General features: G+C 35.5%; 1 protein-coding gene across 5 annotated transcripts in view; it reads right to left on the bottom strand.

Annotated features, from left to right (window-relative positions):
- Positions 1-12,983: 12,983 nt before the first annotated feature.
- Positions 12,984-21,270, bottom strand: part of hth (Meis homeobox homothorax) — a 242,504-nt gene continuing 234,217 nt past the window's right edge. For 3 of the 5 annotated variants that reach the window (XM_089706240.1, XM_089706241.1, XM_089706244.1), the window contains exons 13-14: positions 16,208-16,394; positions 12,984-15,452 (exon numbers count right to left, since the gene is read on the bottom strand). In XM_089706240.1, coding sequence (XP_089562366.1) covers positions 16,222-16,394 — 173 coding nt within the window. In that variant the 3' untranslated portion in view covers positions 12,984-15,452; positions 16,208-16,221. The remainder of the gene's footprint in view (positions 15,453-16,207; positions 16,395-21,270) is intronic. The other 2 variants (XM_089706242.1, XM_089706243.1) reach the window with 1 other exon arrangement.

Here is a 21,270-nt window from a genome sequence, read left to right as displayed (position 1 = left end):
CAAAATTCACATTCAATTCTTGGTATTAAATAGTTCTTTTATTTATTTAATTTATTTATTATTTTTATACGATTTAAACTTAAAAAAAATATTTATATTTACGTAACGTAAAACTAATTTGAATTACAATCCTTTTGCCGCTCGACATTGACCATCCTACATTATATGCGGCAACTAATCCACAGATTAAAAATAAAGCAGGACATTCACGTGATCGTACCTACATAAGCGGGTTATATTAAAGTGGATGGTTACACTAACGCTCAGAAACTAAAGTTAAATTTGCAAGTGATAGATATGCGAGGCGCTCTCGGAATGTAATTTTCACACGCTCAAGCGACGTCACTGGGCTCCCGGCCGCCTCCTGCCACCCCCACTTTACCCCCACCCTGTGGACTGAGAGCTGGATGAAGTTTTTAATAGATTGTTTTTGTTGTATCTAATTTATGTGGTTTTGGGTGGTATTTTTTCTTGGGGAAAGAACTATATTGTATTAATTGATATGATGTGATTTTGCAGTTCTTTCTTAGCTAAATTATAAATTGTTACAATTAAAGGTTTCACTAAAATCTATCGCGCATTCGAAAGTCAATTAAAACTTGAAGAAAGTACACACTGCTTAAATAACATTTCAAACAATACGAATTTTAAGTAAGCAAAAATTATTCAATCAATTAATTGCAATTATATCAAATATTGTTTGTATTGTTGTAAATGAATGTGCCTATCTTTTTAATTTATAAACAAAATTGATATATGAAATATGAATTTAATTGAAGTGAATGGTTTCAAAAATTAATTAATGCAATAACTTTCATGTTAGTTTTATATCAGTTACATGTAAAGTCTAGTTTATATATTAGCTCTTAAACTACCGCCCCCGCGGCCTCTCACGACGGATGCCCCGGAAAATTGCTACAATGATTGTGAGCGGGAATTTCGAAATGAAGGAAATGTACTTAAAGCTCCCGTCTGACAGACTATACGAACATACACGTCGCGCCGAGAATGGCGCGCTTTACCGAATTACATTTGAATATAGATCATTTAAAAGTGACGTCTTGTTTTTTTTTTTTCATAGACAACGCGTAAGTGTCAATTCTTGTTTTTTCTTTAAATAGACTGTCCGGAGGTTCCGGAATATTTATGTTTCAGTTGCTTATTTTTGACGTGACAAGTGACAACGTCTTATAATTCGATAGCCGGCTGCACGCACGAAAAAACATGACTCATGCGGCGTTACCTCGCTCTGAGGCGTTCCACGTAGGCTTGAAGAAGCACAATAGGCCGTTGTCACGTTCAACTATCGTCAGTAAACCGACTTTACAGACAACCAATTTTTTTTTCATTTAATCTGTACACTGTACACTTTGTATTAAATTTTACAATAAAATGATATTTTTCTTTTATAGTATCATAGCTGTATTACAGACTACAGTATAGTCTTTTGTTGTAATGATACGAAATATGTTATTCTAATTCCTGGTATTGATTCATATCCATACACTTCCATAAATTCTTTTAATAATTTTTATGTAAAAAAAGCAATAAGTAGTACATTTTACGAAAACTATATTTTTGGCATCTAATTTAAAATTAATTAATTCATAGACTAATTTTCAAAGTATGTAATAAGCATGTAATAAGTAGTTATTTCGAATCGAATATATTTTCAAAGTATACATTAGTTACTAAATTAATCTATTACGCTGCATGTTTGTGTACAAACCAAAGTTTTCCGATAAGGAAAATCAATGGAAACATTACAAAAGTACACCATAAATCACGGGACATCTCTCAATAATCCAATCAGAGCATTTCCCTCCAAAATTAATGTTATTGTCAAACGTCCATCAGAATGGCCAGTCACGTATGTGCGAGAGGGATGGAGATATATGAAATGTTGAGGAGAGAAAGAGGCAGTGGTTATTTCAGCAATTGGTGCAAAACGGTATGGTTTATCATCTTTACTCAAATGTGCGTTTATAAATAAATTTATATAATTTATAGACGTTATCTTGAAAATACTAACTTGGATGTCTATGCCTTTCATTTCGTAAAAATATTTTATCTATACTAATATTAAAAAGAGGAAAGGTTTGTATGTATGCAGGTTTTCACGCATAAACTACTGGACCGATTTTGATGAAATTTGGCACAAACAATCTTTAGACCCTGACAAGAGCATAGGCTACCTTTTATTGCGAAATATGTACCACGGGCGAAGCCGAGGCGGACCGCTAGTTTTTAATATTACTACTATGCTCCATAAAGAAATGCTTCATGTCCATATCTAAACTAATATTATAAAACTGAAGAATTTGTTTGATTATTTACTTGAACGCGATAATCTCAGGAATGTTTGGTCAAACGTCGAGGAATAAAGATATTTAGATTCATCATTTTGTATGTTATTGTCATTTTCATACAACATGCTGTCATACAACTGATTCTCAAATTTTCAAGATTCACTGAGAATCAGCTTCAGGGAAAAATCAGCAAATGCTACCACCCTCTATCTGTTTTTTCCCTTTGTTTAACCGAATATTTTAATTATTTTTAAGCTATTGCATAGCTTCTACCGCAGGCCTTGAGCGCGGGGACCGAATCTAGAAATTCCGTAACGAAAAAACCTCACGCTCCCCACTCCGACGGGCGGAGGTGTGGCTTGAAGGCATAGCACGCAATAGCTTTACCGCGGCAGTCCCCGAGTGCGACTTTTTTTTATCATTATTTTCCAATAAAGCACAAGGATGTTTATGCATTATGCGCTGTGTGTTGCACTTTACAAGTATGCGGGTAGTTCCCGGTAAGCGAGTGTATAATTATTATTCGTCAACTGCGTGTTAATCAGCTGACCGCAAAGCGTTTGTATGTAGAACCATGATTTTTCAGTTGTCCACGAAAACTGATTATGTAGCGTCAGCAAATAAATTGGTTTTCTTCAGTCGCTACTTTTTTTTGTAAAGACGCAACGTAAAAAAATCTATGTGTCCTTATATATCTTAATTTACTTTTGCAAAGATATTTCCAATATTTGAAGAGAAACTTCTTTATCGGGGTTGGAAAAAAATTTAGTGTAACATTTTTTCGTTACGCGTGACATTGTTCCGTTACGCGCCATCTTTTTCTTATCCCTACCACACGTGATTCGACATATTTCTGTAAAGTTGCATGTAGTAAATTATTTTTTTGAAAAATAAGGTCATAAAGAAGTTTCACTTCTTACGTGTGTACACTAGTACACGCACACATTTTTTTTAGCTAGTTTAACTTTTGTTATATACCCAGTGAGGATTAGTTTAATTAAGGCTAAATTTATATAAAGGCTTTGCTATTTTTTTGCATATAACAGAGCCAATCAGCTGTTGGAAAGAGTAGGTACCAACTACCAACTTCGCTTTACTTCATATTCATTTTGCATTGTAATGATCAAGTGTTTCTAAAAATGTAATTCAATAATTAACATTTGAGTTTAATGGTAATAATATTGTTGTGGAGAGACAAATAAAGTTATTTTAGTTATTTATTACTAGCTGTGCCCCGCGGTTTTACCTGCATTGCTCCGTTCCTGTTGGTCCTAGCGTGATGATATATATATATATATAATAGTCTATAAGTTTAAGCCTTAATCGATAAAGAATCTTTAAAATCGGACTAGTACCTGAGATTAGAGCGTTAAACAAACAAACTCTTCAGCTTTATAATATTAGTATATAGATTTACATGTATGCTGACGCTACACCGTGCGACATCGACACGGCCGTTAGTCGCGCGACTGATCGTGCTCCGGTCGCGTGATGAATGTCGCCGGCTGAAGTAGGCTGCGGTTGTTATTCGGAAATGTACGCTGCGTTGTTTAGGACGCGAGCAATGTATGCTGAATTTTAGGAGTATTTATTGTTTTTTTTTATGTTTGGCATAATTCGGCGTAGGAGTGGTGCTGTATTGCTACAGTTATTAAGTAATATTAAAGAATAAGATCGTGTGTGCCGAGCATACGTGTCAGAAGTGATACTTTGGCAAGATTTAAAGATACCAAAATCGTCGCCTTGCTCCATGACGTGACGGTATTGCCATGACGTGACCTTAAAATTTTACTCTCAACGCAGCTAAAGCAGTTTCACTTCAAAATGAGTGTCTGAATAAGAGTAGCCGAATCTATTCTTAGAAATTAACTGTTCCAATAACGTTTTGGTTTTCCTATAATGTTATAGCGAAACTGTGTGCAGTGTGACCTAATATTGCCTTTTTGCGAGTTTACGCTGGGATTCGAACCCAGGACTGCTTTCATGTCCGTCCAAAGTCCAAAGTCCAAAGTTTCATGTCCATCCAAAGTCCTAAGTCCAAGAGTGTAAAATAATTTGTTATATTATAAAATGTTTTTAACTTATAGGCTCAATTTTGCTTGTGTTCATAATTCAGTCCTAACAATAATTATTAAACTATTTTTGTTTAACTTCACTACGTGGAACGTTCAGAGCAAAACAGCAAGCGACGTCATAGCTGCTCGATTTAACTTAAAATACCGTTGAGCGAGGATCCATGGATTTATTGTGCTGGAACGCTGACGCAGCGGTTCTGTGATCATACTGACCTGTTTGAAGCTGTAGCTGATTTCGTAAAATGATGCCTTGTGTGTTTAATATACAATAGAACGCCGATTATCCGAATTAATTGTGACTGGGGTCGATTCGAATAATCAAAAATTTGGATAACTGGACATAGACTGGTATTTAAGAAAAACGAAGTGCCACACACAGAATATACTTTAAAAAGCGCAACTTTACTGTTGCAATATATTTGAATTCAAATTCAAATCATTTATTGCATACCAATACGTTTTTACATACATATTAGCAACCTGATGCAATTCCAGATATTTCCAACTTGTTACAACAAAGCAAAACCAAAATTACTTGGTTTCCATTTTTTCATATGCTTAGGACCGATTCGAATAATTCCCGATTACTACATAATATGATGTGTTGATGATTTAAGGGCTTTGGTGGAAAGAGCAAAAGAGTCTTAGGTTTATTACAACTACTAGTTTCCTTACTTAATTAAGACACTTAATATAAAAAAAAACTGAAGAGTTTGTTTGAACGCGCTAATCTCGAGAACTACTGGTCCGATTTGAAAAATTCTTTCGGTGTTGGATAGCCCATTTATCGAAGAAGACTATAGGCTTTATATCATCACGTTAAGACCAACAGAAGCGGAGCCACGCGGATGAAACGGAGCGCAGCTAGTACTTACTAAAAACACAATACTGGTGTTGGAAACTTACAGTTATTAATATGTGATGGTTATGTTGGCAGATTTCTCGTGAATTTTGAAGTGCTTAAAGTGCACAATATGTGACAATATTAAAATATGGTTTAGTTTAGTTGTCACTACATAGTATAAAACAGTAGTTTTTTCTGTCCCTATGTCCCTATGTATGCTTAAATCTTTAAAAGTACGCAACGGATTTTGATGCGGTTTTTTGTAATAGATAGAGTGATTCAAGAGGAAGGTTTTAGTATATAATCTATTAGGTTTTAGACAAAGCGGGCGAAGCCGCGGGCGGAAAGCTAGTAATATATAAACTTAAAAAGTTTATTAAAGCTCTATTACACATTTCTTGTTTTAAATATTGTAATTTATAAGTTGATATTTATGAAAGAAGAGAACTTATTGTAAAGTAAAATGTGCTCTAGAAATAAATAATACTTGACCAAAGCTATCAATTCATTACCTACGTAGACTGGCCAGGTGTGCAGAATATATTATGTAGAAATAAATTTAAATGAATTTTAATTAAGAAAATAGTGTAAAAAATTTCAATGAATATAAATTAATAATAGTGTGAGTAAAATATTTTATTTAAAAAAAAGCGTGGGTTGCGAACACGAACACGAACCCGAACACGAACACGAACACGAACACGAACACGAACACAAACTCGAATTTTAATTCGAACACAAACACAAACACAAACACGAACACGAACAACGAACAACGAATAACGAACAACGAACAACGAACAACAAACAACGAACAACGAACAACGAACAGCGAACAGCGAACAGCGAACAGCGAACAGCGAACAGCGAACAGCGAACAGCGAACAGCGAACAGCGAACAGCGAACAGCGAACAGCGAACAGCGAACAGCGAACAGCGAACAGCGAACAGCGAACAGCGAACAGCGAACAGCGAACAGCGAACAGCGAACAGCGAACAGCGAACAGCGAACAGCGAACAGCGAACAGCGAACAGCGAACAGCGAACAGCGAACAGCGAACAGCGAACAGCGAACAGCGAACAGCGAACAGCGAACAGCGAACAGCGAACAGCGAACAGCGAACAGCGAACAGCGAACAGCGAACAGCGAACAGCGAACAGCGAACAGCGAACAGCGAACAGCGAACAGCGAACAGCGAACAGCGAACAGCGAACAGCGAACAGCGAACAGCGAACAGCGAACAGCGAACAGCGAACAGCGAACAGCGGACAGCGGACAGCGGACAGCGGACAGCGGACAGCGGACAGCGGACAGCGGACAGCGGACAGCGGACAGCGGACAGCGGACAGCGAACAGCGAACAGCGAACAGCGAACAGCGAACAGCGAACAGCGAACAGCGAACAGCGAACAGCGAACAGCGAACAGCGAACAGCGAACAGCGAACAGCGAACAGCGAACAGCGAACAACGAACATCGAACATCGAACATCGAACAGCGAACAGCGAACAGCGAACAGCGAACAGCGAACATCGAACAACGAACAACGAACAACGAACAACGAACAACGAACAACGAACAACGAACAACGAACAACGAACAACGAACAACGAACAACGAACAACGAACAACGAACAACGAACAACGAACAACGAACAACGAACAACGAACAACGAACAACGAACAACGAACAACGAACAACGAACAACGAACAACGAACAACGAACAACGAACAACGAACAACGAACAACGAACATCGAACATCGAACAGCGAACAGCGAACAGCGAACAGCGAACAGCGAACAGCGAACAGCGAACAGCGAACAGCGAACAGCGAACAGCGAACAGCGAACAGCGAACAGCGAACAGCGAACAGCGAACAGCGAACAGCGAACAGCGAACAGCGAACAACGAACAACGAACAACGAACAACGAACATCGAACATCGAACATCGAACAGCGAACAGCGAACAGCGAACATCGAACATCGAACAGCGAACAGCGAACAACGAACAACGAACAACGAACAACGAACAACGAACAACGAACATCGAACATCGAACATCGAACAGCGAACAGCGAACAGCGAACAGCGAACAACGAACAACGAACAACGAACAACGAACAACGAACAACGAACAACGAACAACGAACACGAACAACGAACACGAACACGAACACGAACACGAACATCGAACAGCGAACATCGAACATCGAACAGCGAACAGCGAACAGCGAACAACGAACAACGAACAACGAACAACGAACAACGAACAACGAACACGAACATCGAACAGCGACATCGAACATCGAACATCGAACAGCGAACAGCGAACAACGAATAACGAACAACGAACAACGAACACGAACACGAACACGAACACGAACACGAACAGCGAACAGCGAACAGCGAACAGCGAACAGCGAACAGCGAACAGCGAACAGCGAACAGCGAACAGCGAACAGCGCACAGCGAATCTTTGTGTTCGTCTTTGTGTTTGTTTGTGTTTGTGTTTGTGTGTGTTTGTGTTCGTGTTCGTGTTCGTGTTTGTGTTTGTCTTCGTGTTGTGGCAGGCCCAAAATCAGTTGGCGAGACGAACTGGACTCTCATTGCAAGGAATGGACTAAAACTGCTCACAGTAGGAAGACGTGGACGGAGGGAAGAGAGGCCTTTGCCCAGCAGTGGGACAGCCATGGCTGAATAATAATATGTAATAAAAAAAAATATTTATTTACTAGCGACCCGCCCCGGCTTCGCACGGGTGCAATGCTAATACTAAATACACTACAGAAAAACTGTAAACGTTGTATATAAAAACATAGCGGCCCGCTCCGGCTTCGCACGGGTATAAAATATATAGCCGGGGCGGCCGGCCGGTACCGCCGCAACCGCTACGTCCCGCAATTTTTAAATCTGTAATATCTTCGAAAATATTCACTTAAATCATACGGTGTAAAGGGCCATATAGATCTATATTAAATGAACAATGTATTCAAGGTATTTAATTGGTTAAGAATTAATGCTGTATAGGTTAAAATCGCTTCGAAAATTAGCCATTATTTGTCGTAAAAAGTAAATGACAAAAAAAAGTTATTGTGGGTTATCCATAAGAGATAGACATATACCATCGCGGACTTTTCTGTAGACCTTTTCAATGTGTACATTATTTTGATAAAACTCGTAGGGTTCAGCCTACGTTTGCAATGTAAGCGGAAAAAATGTAATTTTTTACTACATCACATTAGAAACCTTAAAATTAACAGTATTTCTCCACTATATTTTAATGGGTGTTATTATACATATAAACCTTCCTCTTGAATCACTCTATCTATTAAAAAAAACCGCATCAAAATCCGTTGCGTAGTTTCAAAGATTTAAGCGTACAAAGGGACATAGGGACAGAGAAAGCGACTTTGTTTTATACTATGTAGTGATAGTGAAGTAAATTGGGTTTTTTCACATTTTTTTGGATATAAAAGTGATCACAAATAATTTTCATTTGATACCTACCTACTTGTTAAACATGTTCATTAAAACTAATTGCAGCTTTCAACTATCCTCATTCCAAATTTCATCAAAATCGGTGTTTTTGTTTTGCCTAGCCTCACAGACAGACAGACACACATATTTATAATTATTTTAGTTCATTTTAATGATACCCAAAATCAAACATAATTATTTTAGACCAATAAATTTCAAGTGTTTAGACCCATTACCGGTTTGTCAGTTATAAAGTCAATTACGAAGGTGAGGGGGGGTGGGGTAGCGGGGTAGTGAGGTGCGAGGGGGGGGGGTGTAATCGGGATCGCGGATAAATTATGCGCTCGCCTTATTGTTTCGCAGGCCGGTGCCGTTCAGGTGATTTTGAATGTGTACGGTTGGCAAAATAGGTTGTGGATTTTATTAAAATGCGTGACTTTCCGTGCTTATTCCACTAACTAACCAAAGGAGTGGAGAGTAACCTAGAGTGGTCAGTTTTTATAAAGATCCTTTTGTAAAAAAAAATTAGTAACTACATACTTGTTTTCGTAGTTTATGTTTGTTTTGCTGTTCATTTTTTTTAGAATAAGCTATGGAGGTTGGTGATCTACTTTGTTATCTTTATTGTTGTAGGTTTATATTTTGATTCGAATATAGATTAAAATTATTTTCCTTAAATGAATCGATTGTGCTGAACTTAATTCTTATTATAGTTAGTTGTTTTAAAATAAAAGTTCGTATCAATACATTAAAATTGCATTTATTGAATTTTTATTGTACCTAATTAATTATTTAACTAATTTAAAAGCCTAACGTAAATTATTAGTGAGTTTTACAAAACAGCATTTAATTTTCAATTCACAGAAATGTTGAAAACATTTTTATGCACACCGTACTAGCACTTGTTTGTTTGAACGTAAAACTTTAATTAACCGATAAACATGTCTTGGGCCATCTTAAATAAGCCTAAGTAATATAATCCCTTCCTTGCTATAACCTTGTGAAATAGGGCTTCAATTTGGGCACAAAAATAAATATTTGTTAATTAATGTCAAATCTTAATGATTTTCAAGTTATTTTGGATCACTCAATTAGTATGGAAGTGTATGACGTAATGTATTTTCGATGATGAATAATAGAAAAAAGGTTTTCTTAAGGATGGCAAGATTTTTATAGTTTTTTTTTTGTATTTATTCACTGACAGTATTATAATTTATAATAAGTTAGTACGTATAACAAACAGTATTGATAAGTGTGATACAGAAAATTGTATTAGTTTGATGATAAGAACTATTTTATTCGATTGATCAGTAAATGGATGGAAACCTTTAGATTCATAGATATTATCAAAAATGCAAACTTAACTTTTCGTGTCTATAACTTCTGAACACCTGTTAAATCAAGGATGTGATGATGTTTGTGAAAATGTGTATTCGATTTAAATAATTAATGCAATTGAAAGACGATAGTTCGAACTTTTGTATTTTTGTTGCTCTTATTGTAACTACTGAAATTTTTTGTTATTGTTGGTCAACAGTTGTTTTTTTGTATATTGTACCTATAGATATTATATACATGCACCCCCTAAGTTGTGAGAAGTTCCATTTGCTATTTTTATCATTTGATATCACCTACTTTTTACTATTTGCATAGAAATAACAATAAAAATACCCATACATTGAATTAAAACAAAAAAACAACCTAGTACAAGTGCACAGAAAACACCAGGGCGGCAGGAATAGCTGGAGCTTCCAAGTTTCTTTGTGGAGGCGCGGGGGTGCGGGGGGCGAGGCTAAGGTTGACAAATGGGCCGCTCCGAGCATCCGCGATACAATCGTGTTGCTTACAGCTACGGAGGAAAAAACTAGGGCTGCTGCGGAATATTGGGATGTGTTCTAGATCAGGGATGATTTTGGGACAATAAAAAAATTATTAAAAATTTCCTTACATGTATAACTCTATTCTCTGATCTCTATCTAATTTGATTGTACTATTTCAGTTAAAACTACATATTGAATATGTTCAAGTATTAACAGTCGTTCATAATTTGATTCAGCAATAAAAATTACTATAGTTGAAACATGGTATAATCAGCAGTCATAAATAGATACGATCCTATCCTAGTAATATTATAAATACGAAAGTTTGTGAGGATGGATGTAGGTATGTATATGTGCATGTATGTTTGTTACTCTTTCACGCAAATACTAATTATATTATAATGAAATTTAGGACACAATATATAGAGGGTAACTTGGATTAATACATAGGATAGTAGTTTTATCCCGGAAATCCCACGGGAACGGGAACTACGCGGGTTTGTGTTTGAAAACGCGGGCGAAGCCGCAGGCGGAAAGCTAGTCTCTAATATATACATATTATATAGTCCACTTATTGCGCTGAAAACAGGTCTGTAAAAAAGATACGATTTTTATGCGTAATTCATATACTTACCCCATTTATATTTTAAATACCAAAACCTTACTTGTTTCAAGTGTCTATAAAACCAAAGTGTCCTTGTGTTTCTTCTTAAACAAGAGGCTATTGCACGCCTCATAAGCGAAGCGTTGAGGTGGGTACTACTGTCACTTCGCGCAAAACATCTGATTTTTCAAACTTAAAATGTCTTTATGTATCATACATTGCACTTGTAAGATAATACATACACACAAATATTAAGAAAAAACACTATTTTTAACGTTCATGATATTTTTGATGTCATTTTTGTTATTTAAACTAGTTAAAAAACAGTTTAAAAAAGTTCTGTCTTGGACGTCCGTGTGTCTGTATGTGCGGATCCTTTTTCTTGTTAACACGATAGCGACCGAAATACTTTACTAATCGAGTCTTTTTTTTTCTCTTACGCTTGAGTATGCTCAGGAATAGAACCCTTTCATTTTTCAGGGTCTGATTCGATGTGGTTTAATTGTTATTAAATAAACAAAAATAATAATTAATAAATATTTATTAAAAAAAAATATGAGGCGTGCACTTTTGGATTTTCCAAATTTTATATTAATTATTACAGATATATGTGTAACATGGTGTATGTTCACTGCGGATTATTAATATAATTGATATACGGTATGGTTGCTATTGAGCATATATTAAGGTTTATGATGTTTAGCTAATCGAAAATCAGATATGAACTTTGAAGTTCTGAATAGCATTGCAAGTACCATACTACAATTCGGTATATTCGGTTCAATTTTATAGTACTCTATCGATTCAGTAATTTTTGTTAGATTATTTTACAAATGAACAATTACTTCTTTAAAACATAGTATTTATTTAATAAGTTTTAGATTTATGAAATGAATATCAGTGTAAGTAGCTTCTATGGGTACCCATTATCATCTGTAGGAGCTCATCGTTATGATAACTAACATGCGCTGGGTTCGATTCCCAGTAGAAATAAAATATTGAATATACGTCTACATTTAGCTCATTCTAGAGAGATGATCATCTAGTTGGAATTATAAAATCGATCAGAAAACAGATTTGTATATTTGTGCTATACCTCATAAGTAGGCAAGGGAATAAGACCACCAAAGATCTTGCAAAAAAGCTTTTTTCCCACTTTTGACTATCTAATGTTAATAATATATTTAAAATTATAACATCAATGTGACAGCCCTGCAGCACGCGTCACTGGACCCGTCGCAATGTGCCATTACTCACTGTCGGACGCCATTTTCGATGCCACGCCCGCTACGCCGCTACGCTGCTACGTTTGGCTACGCGCTACGGCGTAGTAGCGTATCTAAACATTCTCTTGTTTATGTCGTGCTGGTATTTTTGGTTTTAATTACTTCAATTGTTTGTTTGTTTGTTGGAATAAATATTAGAAATCGGTGTGTGATATTGTATGATAAATAGAGAACTGATGAATCTTTTTCAGAGCATTGAAAAAAGAAAAGCAATGTAGTGTCTCGTTAGATACAATAAAGAAAAGTATGTTGTTACATTTAATTTACATAGGGTATAGACTTGTCCCTGTTTTTATTTCATATAAATGACTAGCTGCTCCGCGCGGTTTCACCCCCGTGGCTCCACTCCTGTTGCCCGTAGCGTGATGAAATATAGCCTATAACCTTCCTCGATAAATGGGCTATCTAACACTGAAAGAATTTTTCAAATCGGACCAGTAGTTCCCGAGATTAGTGCGTTCAAACAAACAAACAAACTCTTTAGCTTTATAATATTAGTATAGATACACAGGTGTGGTGGGATGTTAAATGATTCGATGAATAAAACGAAAGAGATTTTTTTTAGTTTTTAATATTTTTTACACAATTCGTAGCATTCATAATGCCGACATTTTTCCTCGAAACGTCTCGTCAGCGTGTTAGTACGATTCCTATATTATATAAACAAACAAAAAAACTATTTCGTGTCCGTCCTGTTGCGATGTGATAAAATTATACAATACAAATATATTCATGTTTTAAATTGATTTAAATCGCTGAGAGACGACAAATGTTCTTATTATATTACTATATTTACAATCCTCGTGACTTTCGAACTCATTATGTATAATACATACATATAATAATAAGAAAAATCAAAATAAAATTCTTCAATTAATACATTAATATCTAATAACTACTATTTAAGACTTTTCTTAATAAAATATATTACACGCGATGCATTTTAACAATAATAAAAGTGTAACAAATATTGGTTTTTGGGGAAGATTTTTGAACCGAAATCGGGTTTTAATACTGAAAAATTTCACTGGAAACGAAACGTTTATACAAAGATAATACGATATATTTACAGAGTATAACAAATATATGTTAGTGACGTGATTGTTGTGAACCTACCCTAAATTAATACGACTTACATAGGTCTTTGTGAGCGTAAAAATTTATCGTAATTGACAATTTATGTTAATGTGATGATTCGAAAAGGCAAGGCTTTTACAAGATAAGACATAAAATATGTTTCAAACAAGTTTTTGCATTCCACAAACTAACAGAACTGTTTTAAAACATAAATGATTGAAAACATACAGAGTTATTCTAAAATTCGACGAATTGTAGAAAACTATGTAACAATCACGTCACATCAATTAAAAATAGAATAAAGCTTGATTCCGGATAACTATAGCTATCGAAAACCGCGATCGAATTATTTAAATTTGAAAATTTTGTCAAATTTAAGAAGCTCCCATTCGTATACATTGCATAAGGCTGGTAACGAGTCATAGCTCGATTTATTTACGTCCGTGGTCGTCACCTTAGTATACTATCAGTTATAACCCGTGCCATTAAAGGATCGAATGGCAAATTTTGTGATTCCATCCTTTATTGGCGCGGGTTAATGTTACACATGAAACTAATTCTGATCCATAATCCATGAAGATGTTTAGATGCGTCGTAATTTTTTTAAGTCTTTAATGTTTCTCGTATTTTTTGGAGATTACGTATTACTACATAAAGGATTTTTTTTTATTGTAATAAATTTCAGCAATTGAGTTTAAATTTAGTATCCAAGTAATTTTAAATTCATATTATTTCGTAATTTATCACCAACACCAAGGTAATTTTTCTTCTGATTCACGTTTATTCTGTCATTGGTTATAATTATCTTTTTTGTCACTGACGCATTTAAACAATCTCCCTCACATTCTTTGTTTATCGTTCCATAATTCTGTTTAAAAACGTGAGTTTTCAACATTAACCACTTCGTTAAGGCAATCCACAATTATCAATGAAGACGAAAAATATAGCTAAAAATCTCATCGTTTTAACAGTGTAAAATATTATTTTATTTCATCGTATACATGGGTTACAAATTGTGCTATATTACTGAACACCAGGGCAAGGTGAAATACTATGATACTTCATACTAAATATCGTAATAAATATAATATATAATAGTATATAATTCAAGATATGTATGTTACCTGTAAAGCAAAATTGCGTAAACGAGAAGGGAATTGACGTTGGAAACTGAGCTTTATAAATAAGTAGTTAGGTAACAGCGTAAAGAAATTATCATTAAGAAAATCAAATCGATGGTTGTTCCCAAATTGCGTTCGGACCTGTTCACGAACATGAATGTGCGACGAAAAGTCGCGGTGTAGTCGCATCATCGCTGTCTCAATGACGATTCACATTCATGATCAAGTCATTTCGCATAACAAAAAAATTATACACAGAAATGATTCTAAATAACCTACTACATACATAGCTCTTTTACAAAACTTCTATTACCTTCCAGCGAGCCCAGCACTTGTGATAGTTACATCTTACAACTATTCAATTATTTATTTATATTTACGTAATAACAATACACAATTAGCTATAAATATTTATACGATAACTATCAAACCGTTTATTGTTACATTCATCAACTTTGCTCCTATAGTTCCGAGTGATAAAACCGTTTTCATAATATTTATAATAAGGTGATTGCACCAGTCGTATAATACAGCGTCCACAGTGTCACTTCGTTAATTTACATTAATTTAAACATTAAAGTTGACTTTAAACCTTAATTTAGGAGATCGTATACTGTTTCAAATATTACAAAACGTATAGCTTTATGTACATTAGCATCGTTCTCCTGTTTTGTTCGTATCACGTGCCAGTCCAGTCGCGCGTCGCGTCACGTCGCGTCGCATTGCGTCGCGTCGCGTCGAGTCGCGTACAGTCGCGCGCATCATTAGTGGGGGGCCTTATATGTCGCACACTACAGCCTCTAGCTGAGGCATCGTTGTGTGTACGTTATTCATATCTGTGAAAGAGAAATTAGATTAATAAATTACAATCGAAGACGAAGTCTCTTAAATTGTTCTTTGGTTAATATAAAAAAATCCAAAACTACATAATTATTATCAATTTGTAAAGTTATTAAATATTGCAGTAAGCATCGGTGACTTGCTGCCTTCAAATATACAGGGTGTCCCACTATTGGTATACTAAGTGCGAAGAGACTTGTAGTTTTGCATACACTGATCACGTAAAAAATACTTAAACAACAAAATTCGGTCAAAAATTTTTTTCTAAATTTTTCCTGAAAATCCATGTTTTCTTCTCGCGCAGCCGGGATAAACCGCTTCGCTAATGTGAGCATTTTGTCTATGAAAACATAATCTTAAACGATAGCTCACGTGCTGGTGGTAAAGTTGGGCGGGTTGCTTGTTATGGGTGTACACATAGAGTTTTAAGAATTCATCTATTTGAAAAAAAAATGTGTCTGAAATTTTATAAGTATTTTTTACGAACTCAGCGTATGCAAAACTATAACCTCCTTTGAGCTGAATATACCAACAGTGGGACACCCTGTAGTAGTAAAAAAACAGTTATTCTAATGCATTAAATGAGTAGTAGACATGTAGTCCAACTCTACTGAGCTTTACATACAAGTATAGGTACTACTACAGTTAAACCCTTAAAATTAGATACGAAAGACGATGATCAGAATGATGATGATTATAGTGATGAAGACTATGATGATAGTAAAAATAGTCATAACAAAATGATACTCACATGTACAAGTTACATTAGAGATGGTGGCCGTAATACTCGGCGGGGTAGTGCGCGTAGCCCTGGTGGAAGGCGGGGTCCGTGGGGGGCCTGTGCATCATCTGCTGGCCGTCCATCATGTAGCCCATGGTGGCCTCGGGGCTGTACGCGCCGCTGGGGCCCGCGTGGGGGAACACTGCGGGGTAGAACACTGAGCGGTTAATGCGGCCTGCTGTTGATCAGCTGGTATGTTTGGGAGGTCTATACGGTCTATCTAATATATATTATAAAGGCGAAAGTTTGTATGGATGTTTGTTACTCTTTCACGTAAAAACTACTGAACCGATTACAATTAAATTTAGCACACATATAGAGGGTAACTTGGATTAACACATAGGATAGTTTTTATCCCGGAAATCCCACGGGAACGGGAACTATGCTGGTTTTCCTTTGCAAACGCGGGCGAAGCCGCGGGCGGAAATCTAGTATGTCAATATAGGGATAGTAGCTTTGATTTTGTTCTTGTAGTATTATAGTAGCTTAGATTTCATACTTTATTAGAAAAATGAGTGGTTAATGCAGCCTGCTGTTGATGTGATGGTATGTTTGGAAGGTCTATACTCTATTTTGTTCTGTTTATTAAGTTAGGATAATACAATAGTCATACTTTCTTAGAGAAATGAGTGGTTAATGCAGCCTGTTGTATGTTGGGAGGTCTGTGCTCTATAGTAGATACCTTTGATTTTGTCTGGTGTTTTTGTGTGTGTATGTGTTATTTTTTATATCCTTTACTGCTAACTGCTTTACTGCATAGCGAATTTTTGGACTGAACAAAATGGTCAAGATGATGTTCGTCTTGTTGTCGAGAAATATCCGGTGGAGACGAAGAAAAAAAATGTCTCGGTCTGGTAGGACACAGAAGGCAGATCACCTACTTGTCCCTAAAGAAAATCGATCAGTGAAACAGATGTATAATGCATCTGCCCCTTACCCCACTAGGGGACATGGGACTTCACTATGCAACTAGCTTGGTTTTGTAATGCATTGTATCGTGAGCATATTATTTAATACAAAGTAAGGATGAAGAAACTATTCTTGATTACTTTAGCAATTTTATTTTCAGCTAATATCCAGACATAAAAAGATTCTTTTCAATTATTTTTTTAATCAAGTTTATACCACGCAACTTTCGCAATAACGTCACGCAAGTGCGCTCGCAATTAAAAAGTTCAATCAATTTCGTTTCAGCTTCCAAACTAATAAAGCCTTCTTGCGACTCGAAATTGTTTGACAACAAAAAAATCGCAACTTCGGCAATTGTGGAGTTGGTTCGCTCAATTTTACCACAAAACTGTTATGCCTTCCGTTGGCGATATATCCTCGGGATTATCAATCGAAAACTAATGGTCTACGTCCATTATTGACGCCGATTTCCGCTTTCTCGTGGGGTCTTTATGGCGACACGCGCCATTGCTCTGCGCTCGCCAACACAAAGTTATGTCGTCGCTCGAATTACACTTTCTACGCGACAATGTTGGTGCTTCAGATTTGACAATATGCAAAACATAGGACTTAGGAGTGCGAAATTCATATCTATACTTCTATACTAATATTATAAAGAGGAAAGGTTTGTATGTATGTATGTATGTATGGTTTTCACGCATACTACTGGACCGATTTTGATGAAATTTGGCACAGACAATCTTTAGACCCTGAGAAAGAACATAGGCTACCTTTTATTGCGAAATATGTACCACGGGCGAAGCCGGGGCGGACCGCTAGTCTATACTAATATTCTAAAGCTGAAATTTGTTTAAACGCGCTAATCTCAGGAACCACGGGTCCCATTTGAAAAATTATTTCACTGTTAGTTAGTCTATTTATCGAGGAAGATATCATCACGCTAAGACCAATAGGATTGGAGCAATGCAGGTAGAACCGCGGGATACAGCTACTAGCTAGTTGTAAATGAGAAAACTACATTGGAGTCGGTAATTCATATTGTAAATATGGTTTAATCTATTTATATCCAGTGTCAATTACATCAGTTTTTACATTTATTAATTATTCAATAATCATACCCGTGTTATTAATGCAAAAAATAATTCAAGTATAAACTTTGATTACATTAGTTCAGCTAGCGTTGTTTCATTGTTGATTTTTATATTATAGATAACTTAAATGTTTTGTCAAATTTACATCAAAATAAAAAGTTAAGATCAGATTCTTATGCCTTATTTTCGAAAATGATATTTAATTTTGAATTGTATAAGAATAAGAAGAATAAGAATAAGAATAAAATACATTTATTAGGATCTCCAAAGTACCACCACCACATAAAAAAACAATAACAAGAGCACTCTTAAAGACTATAGAAAATAAACAGGGATAAAAAAAAAAAGAAAAAATTAAGAGCTAAAAATCTATTATAAATATTTGTGTGGCGACTGGTGACCTAAAGGGTAAGGCCACTCAGCATATGCTACGCCGCACCACGGTCGGCATAGCGCTGGTTTTCAGGGCCCAACCAGACAACAGACGCGTAAGTCTAAAGTGTCCCGAATAATAAAATATAGTTAAATAACATAAAATAAAATAAAATACAATAAAACAAACTAGAAAAATTTAAATTAATAAGTAAGTGTTTTTACTATTTATATAATATTAAAATCTACAAATTAATGAAATAAACATCAATACCTATATTACATAAATAAATAATGATAAATTATATTACATATATATATTGAATGCATATTATTATATATATTATATAACAGTTACGTGTAACATTGTTATGAATATAAAAATAAGATTATTACATATATTGTGTACTTAAGAAAAAATATGTAAATACATAGGATCTTGATGTTTTGTCCGCGCACGCAAGCGTACCCTAGTGTGCATTAGCGATAGAGCGTTATGCTTGCCCGCTCTCTGTTTGCGTTGTTTTTCACACATTTTATTATTGCTTCTATAAAAGAAAAAGCTTTTTGCTGTATGCGTTGCTATGCGATGTTTTTGTTCGTTGGGTTCGTTGGGAATGTGAGACATTTTGGATTAAATTGTTATGACTCATTATAGTTGGAACCAATTTTAATTGAAGAATTGACACGTTTTTACACATGAAACTCTTAAGTGTCTAATTAAGTTAATTGAGACCGTAAAACATACGACTACATACTTTATGACTTAGTTCATAAATACTATTTTTATATAAATTTTAATATCTCTCTCTCAATTTCTCTCATGTCAAATTTAGGCAATTTCGCCCTAATATGTGTCACACGAAAGTACCAGGATGGCATGATGCTATAGAAGCATTTCGCAATAACACGTGAAGGACGTAGATTATCGCTCACTAAATCATAGTTTCCTGGTGCCAGTCCCTCTCCCGGGGGACCCGTTATTGTTTCCGCTACCCCAGTACGGAGACATGCATCACTTGATATAAGAAACTAGTATTTATTACGTGGGAATTAACATTTTTTAACAATATTTCCATTCAGCACATTTCAATCAAGAATTTTGAACGATGCTCTAAATTTAAAATCAATAAAACCTCTTTAGATAGTTGACAGTTGGAGCTGGTTAGTTGTAATTTTAGAAACAAAAAAAAATGATTCTAGAATAATCGAATTCCATTTTTAAACGGTCAATACTGAAGGAAAAAAGCCTTGGCAGTCGGCGACGCATACAGAATACATAAATGCAGGGTTTGGCTTGACCACAGGAAATGCGGTGGTCGTTTTCTTTAAGCGATTGCCAAAACAATTTTCTGTGCTCCGCGTTTTTCTATTTTCGACGGCAAGTTTGCTATATCCGCCGAGAGGGTTTATGGCGCGTGAGCAAATTTAAATGGCACTATAAATTTGCGTGTTCTATGATTACCTGTGGATACTTGCTTGTACCAAATATTTTAAGTTAAGTAAGGTTTTGAAGAGTGGGATTATATCAATGATACAGTTTTACAAAAGTGAAAAATGATCATGTGTTTAAAACAATTATGGATTTATTTACATTATATCCATCCTATAAAACATATAAATAGTAAAATTCTAAGTACGGTCTACTAAGTTATTAATCCTATATCCAGGAGACCACGAAAGAAAACTATTTCCTTATTTTGTACCTAACTTTTCATCTGCAATTCCAACAATTCCTACCTTTTTTGACATTGCTAAAAATAATATCTCGATGTTTCTGATCGCTCGGACGTCATTATCTAAATTGGTAGCGAGCCATACGTCATTACGTCACGGCCCCCAGAGACAAAGGCCGTAATCCCCGAATAGGCAAGAATATAAGATAGGGTGATTGTCGGCCAAGTGATGGATGTACGAGGACGGGTCAACGAATTCGGACATTATTCTTTTTTACCCTTACACCCTTCTTCCTTGGGGTTTTTGCGAATTGCGTTTTATATAGAATTGTAGAATTGTTGATGTTTATTGCTCTGGTGGGTTTTTTGGCTGCTTTGAGATGGCTTGGTGATCTTATTTGAGTTGTGAATCTTGTTTATTATGTTTTATAATTAATTGTTTATTAAGATTTGAATTTGACTGCTCTAAGGCATGTCACATCAATGTTAATAAGGATATCCTATATATGTAATTGTAATTAGCGCTCGCTATTCTTATTTTATATGTTGAAATTGAGCGAAATTGGCATAACGACACAAAGAATCGAAGAATGCATTGTGATTTGTTTTGTAATTAGTAAAAATAGCGTAAAATTCGTTTTTATTATGCACTATGGTAGGAATAGATCAAAATTTGACGCTTTTTACAGCAAATCTAAAACCATTACATATCCTTTGAAAATACGAAACTATTGGTCGTACGTCCGGCATTTTAAAATAATACCCATCGGTATTCTTCCCGAGTCCGTTTGAAGTGGAATTGAATTTACTGACCGCACCTTCATACAGTATGCATTATGCCCCTGGGAAACGACGCTTGGACGTCCACCCTTTGGCTCAGTGGTAAATCGCGATTTTTTTTTATATTTTTATCGATTTGGTAGGGTAAAAAAATACGTTTTTACACAGATTTTGTGTTCTTTACATAGTGTAAGTTTTTCTTATT

The sequence above is a fragment of the Colias philodice genome, chromosome 18, assembly GCF_061535455.1.
Source record: "Colias philodice isolate Cphi_HAF_F1 chromosome 18, ilColPhil1 Martin Lab GWU primary, whole genome shotgun sequence".
NCBI classification, from domain to species: Eukaryota; Metazoa; Arthropoda; class Insecta; order Lepidoptera; family Pieridae; genus Colias; species Colias philodice.
Note: the sequence above shows the minus strand (reverse complement) of the source record. Positions and strands in the feature narration are given on the sequence as shown.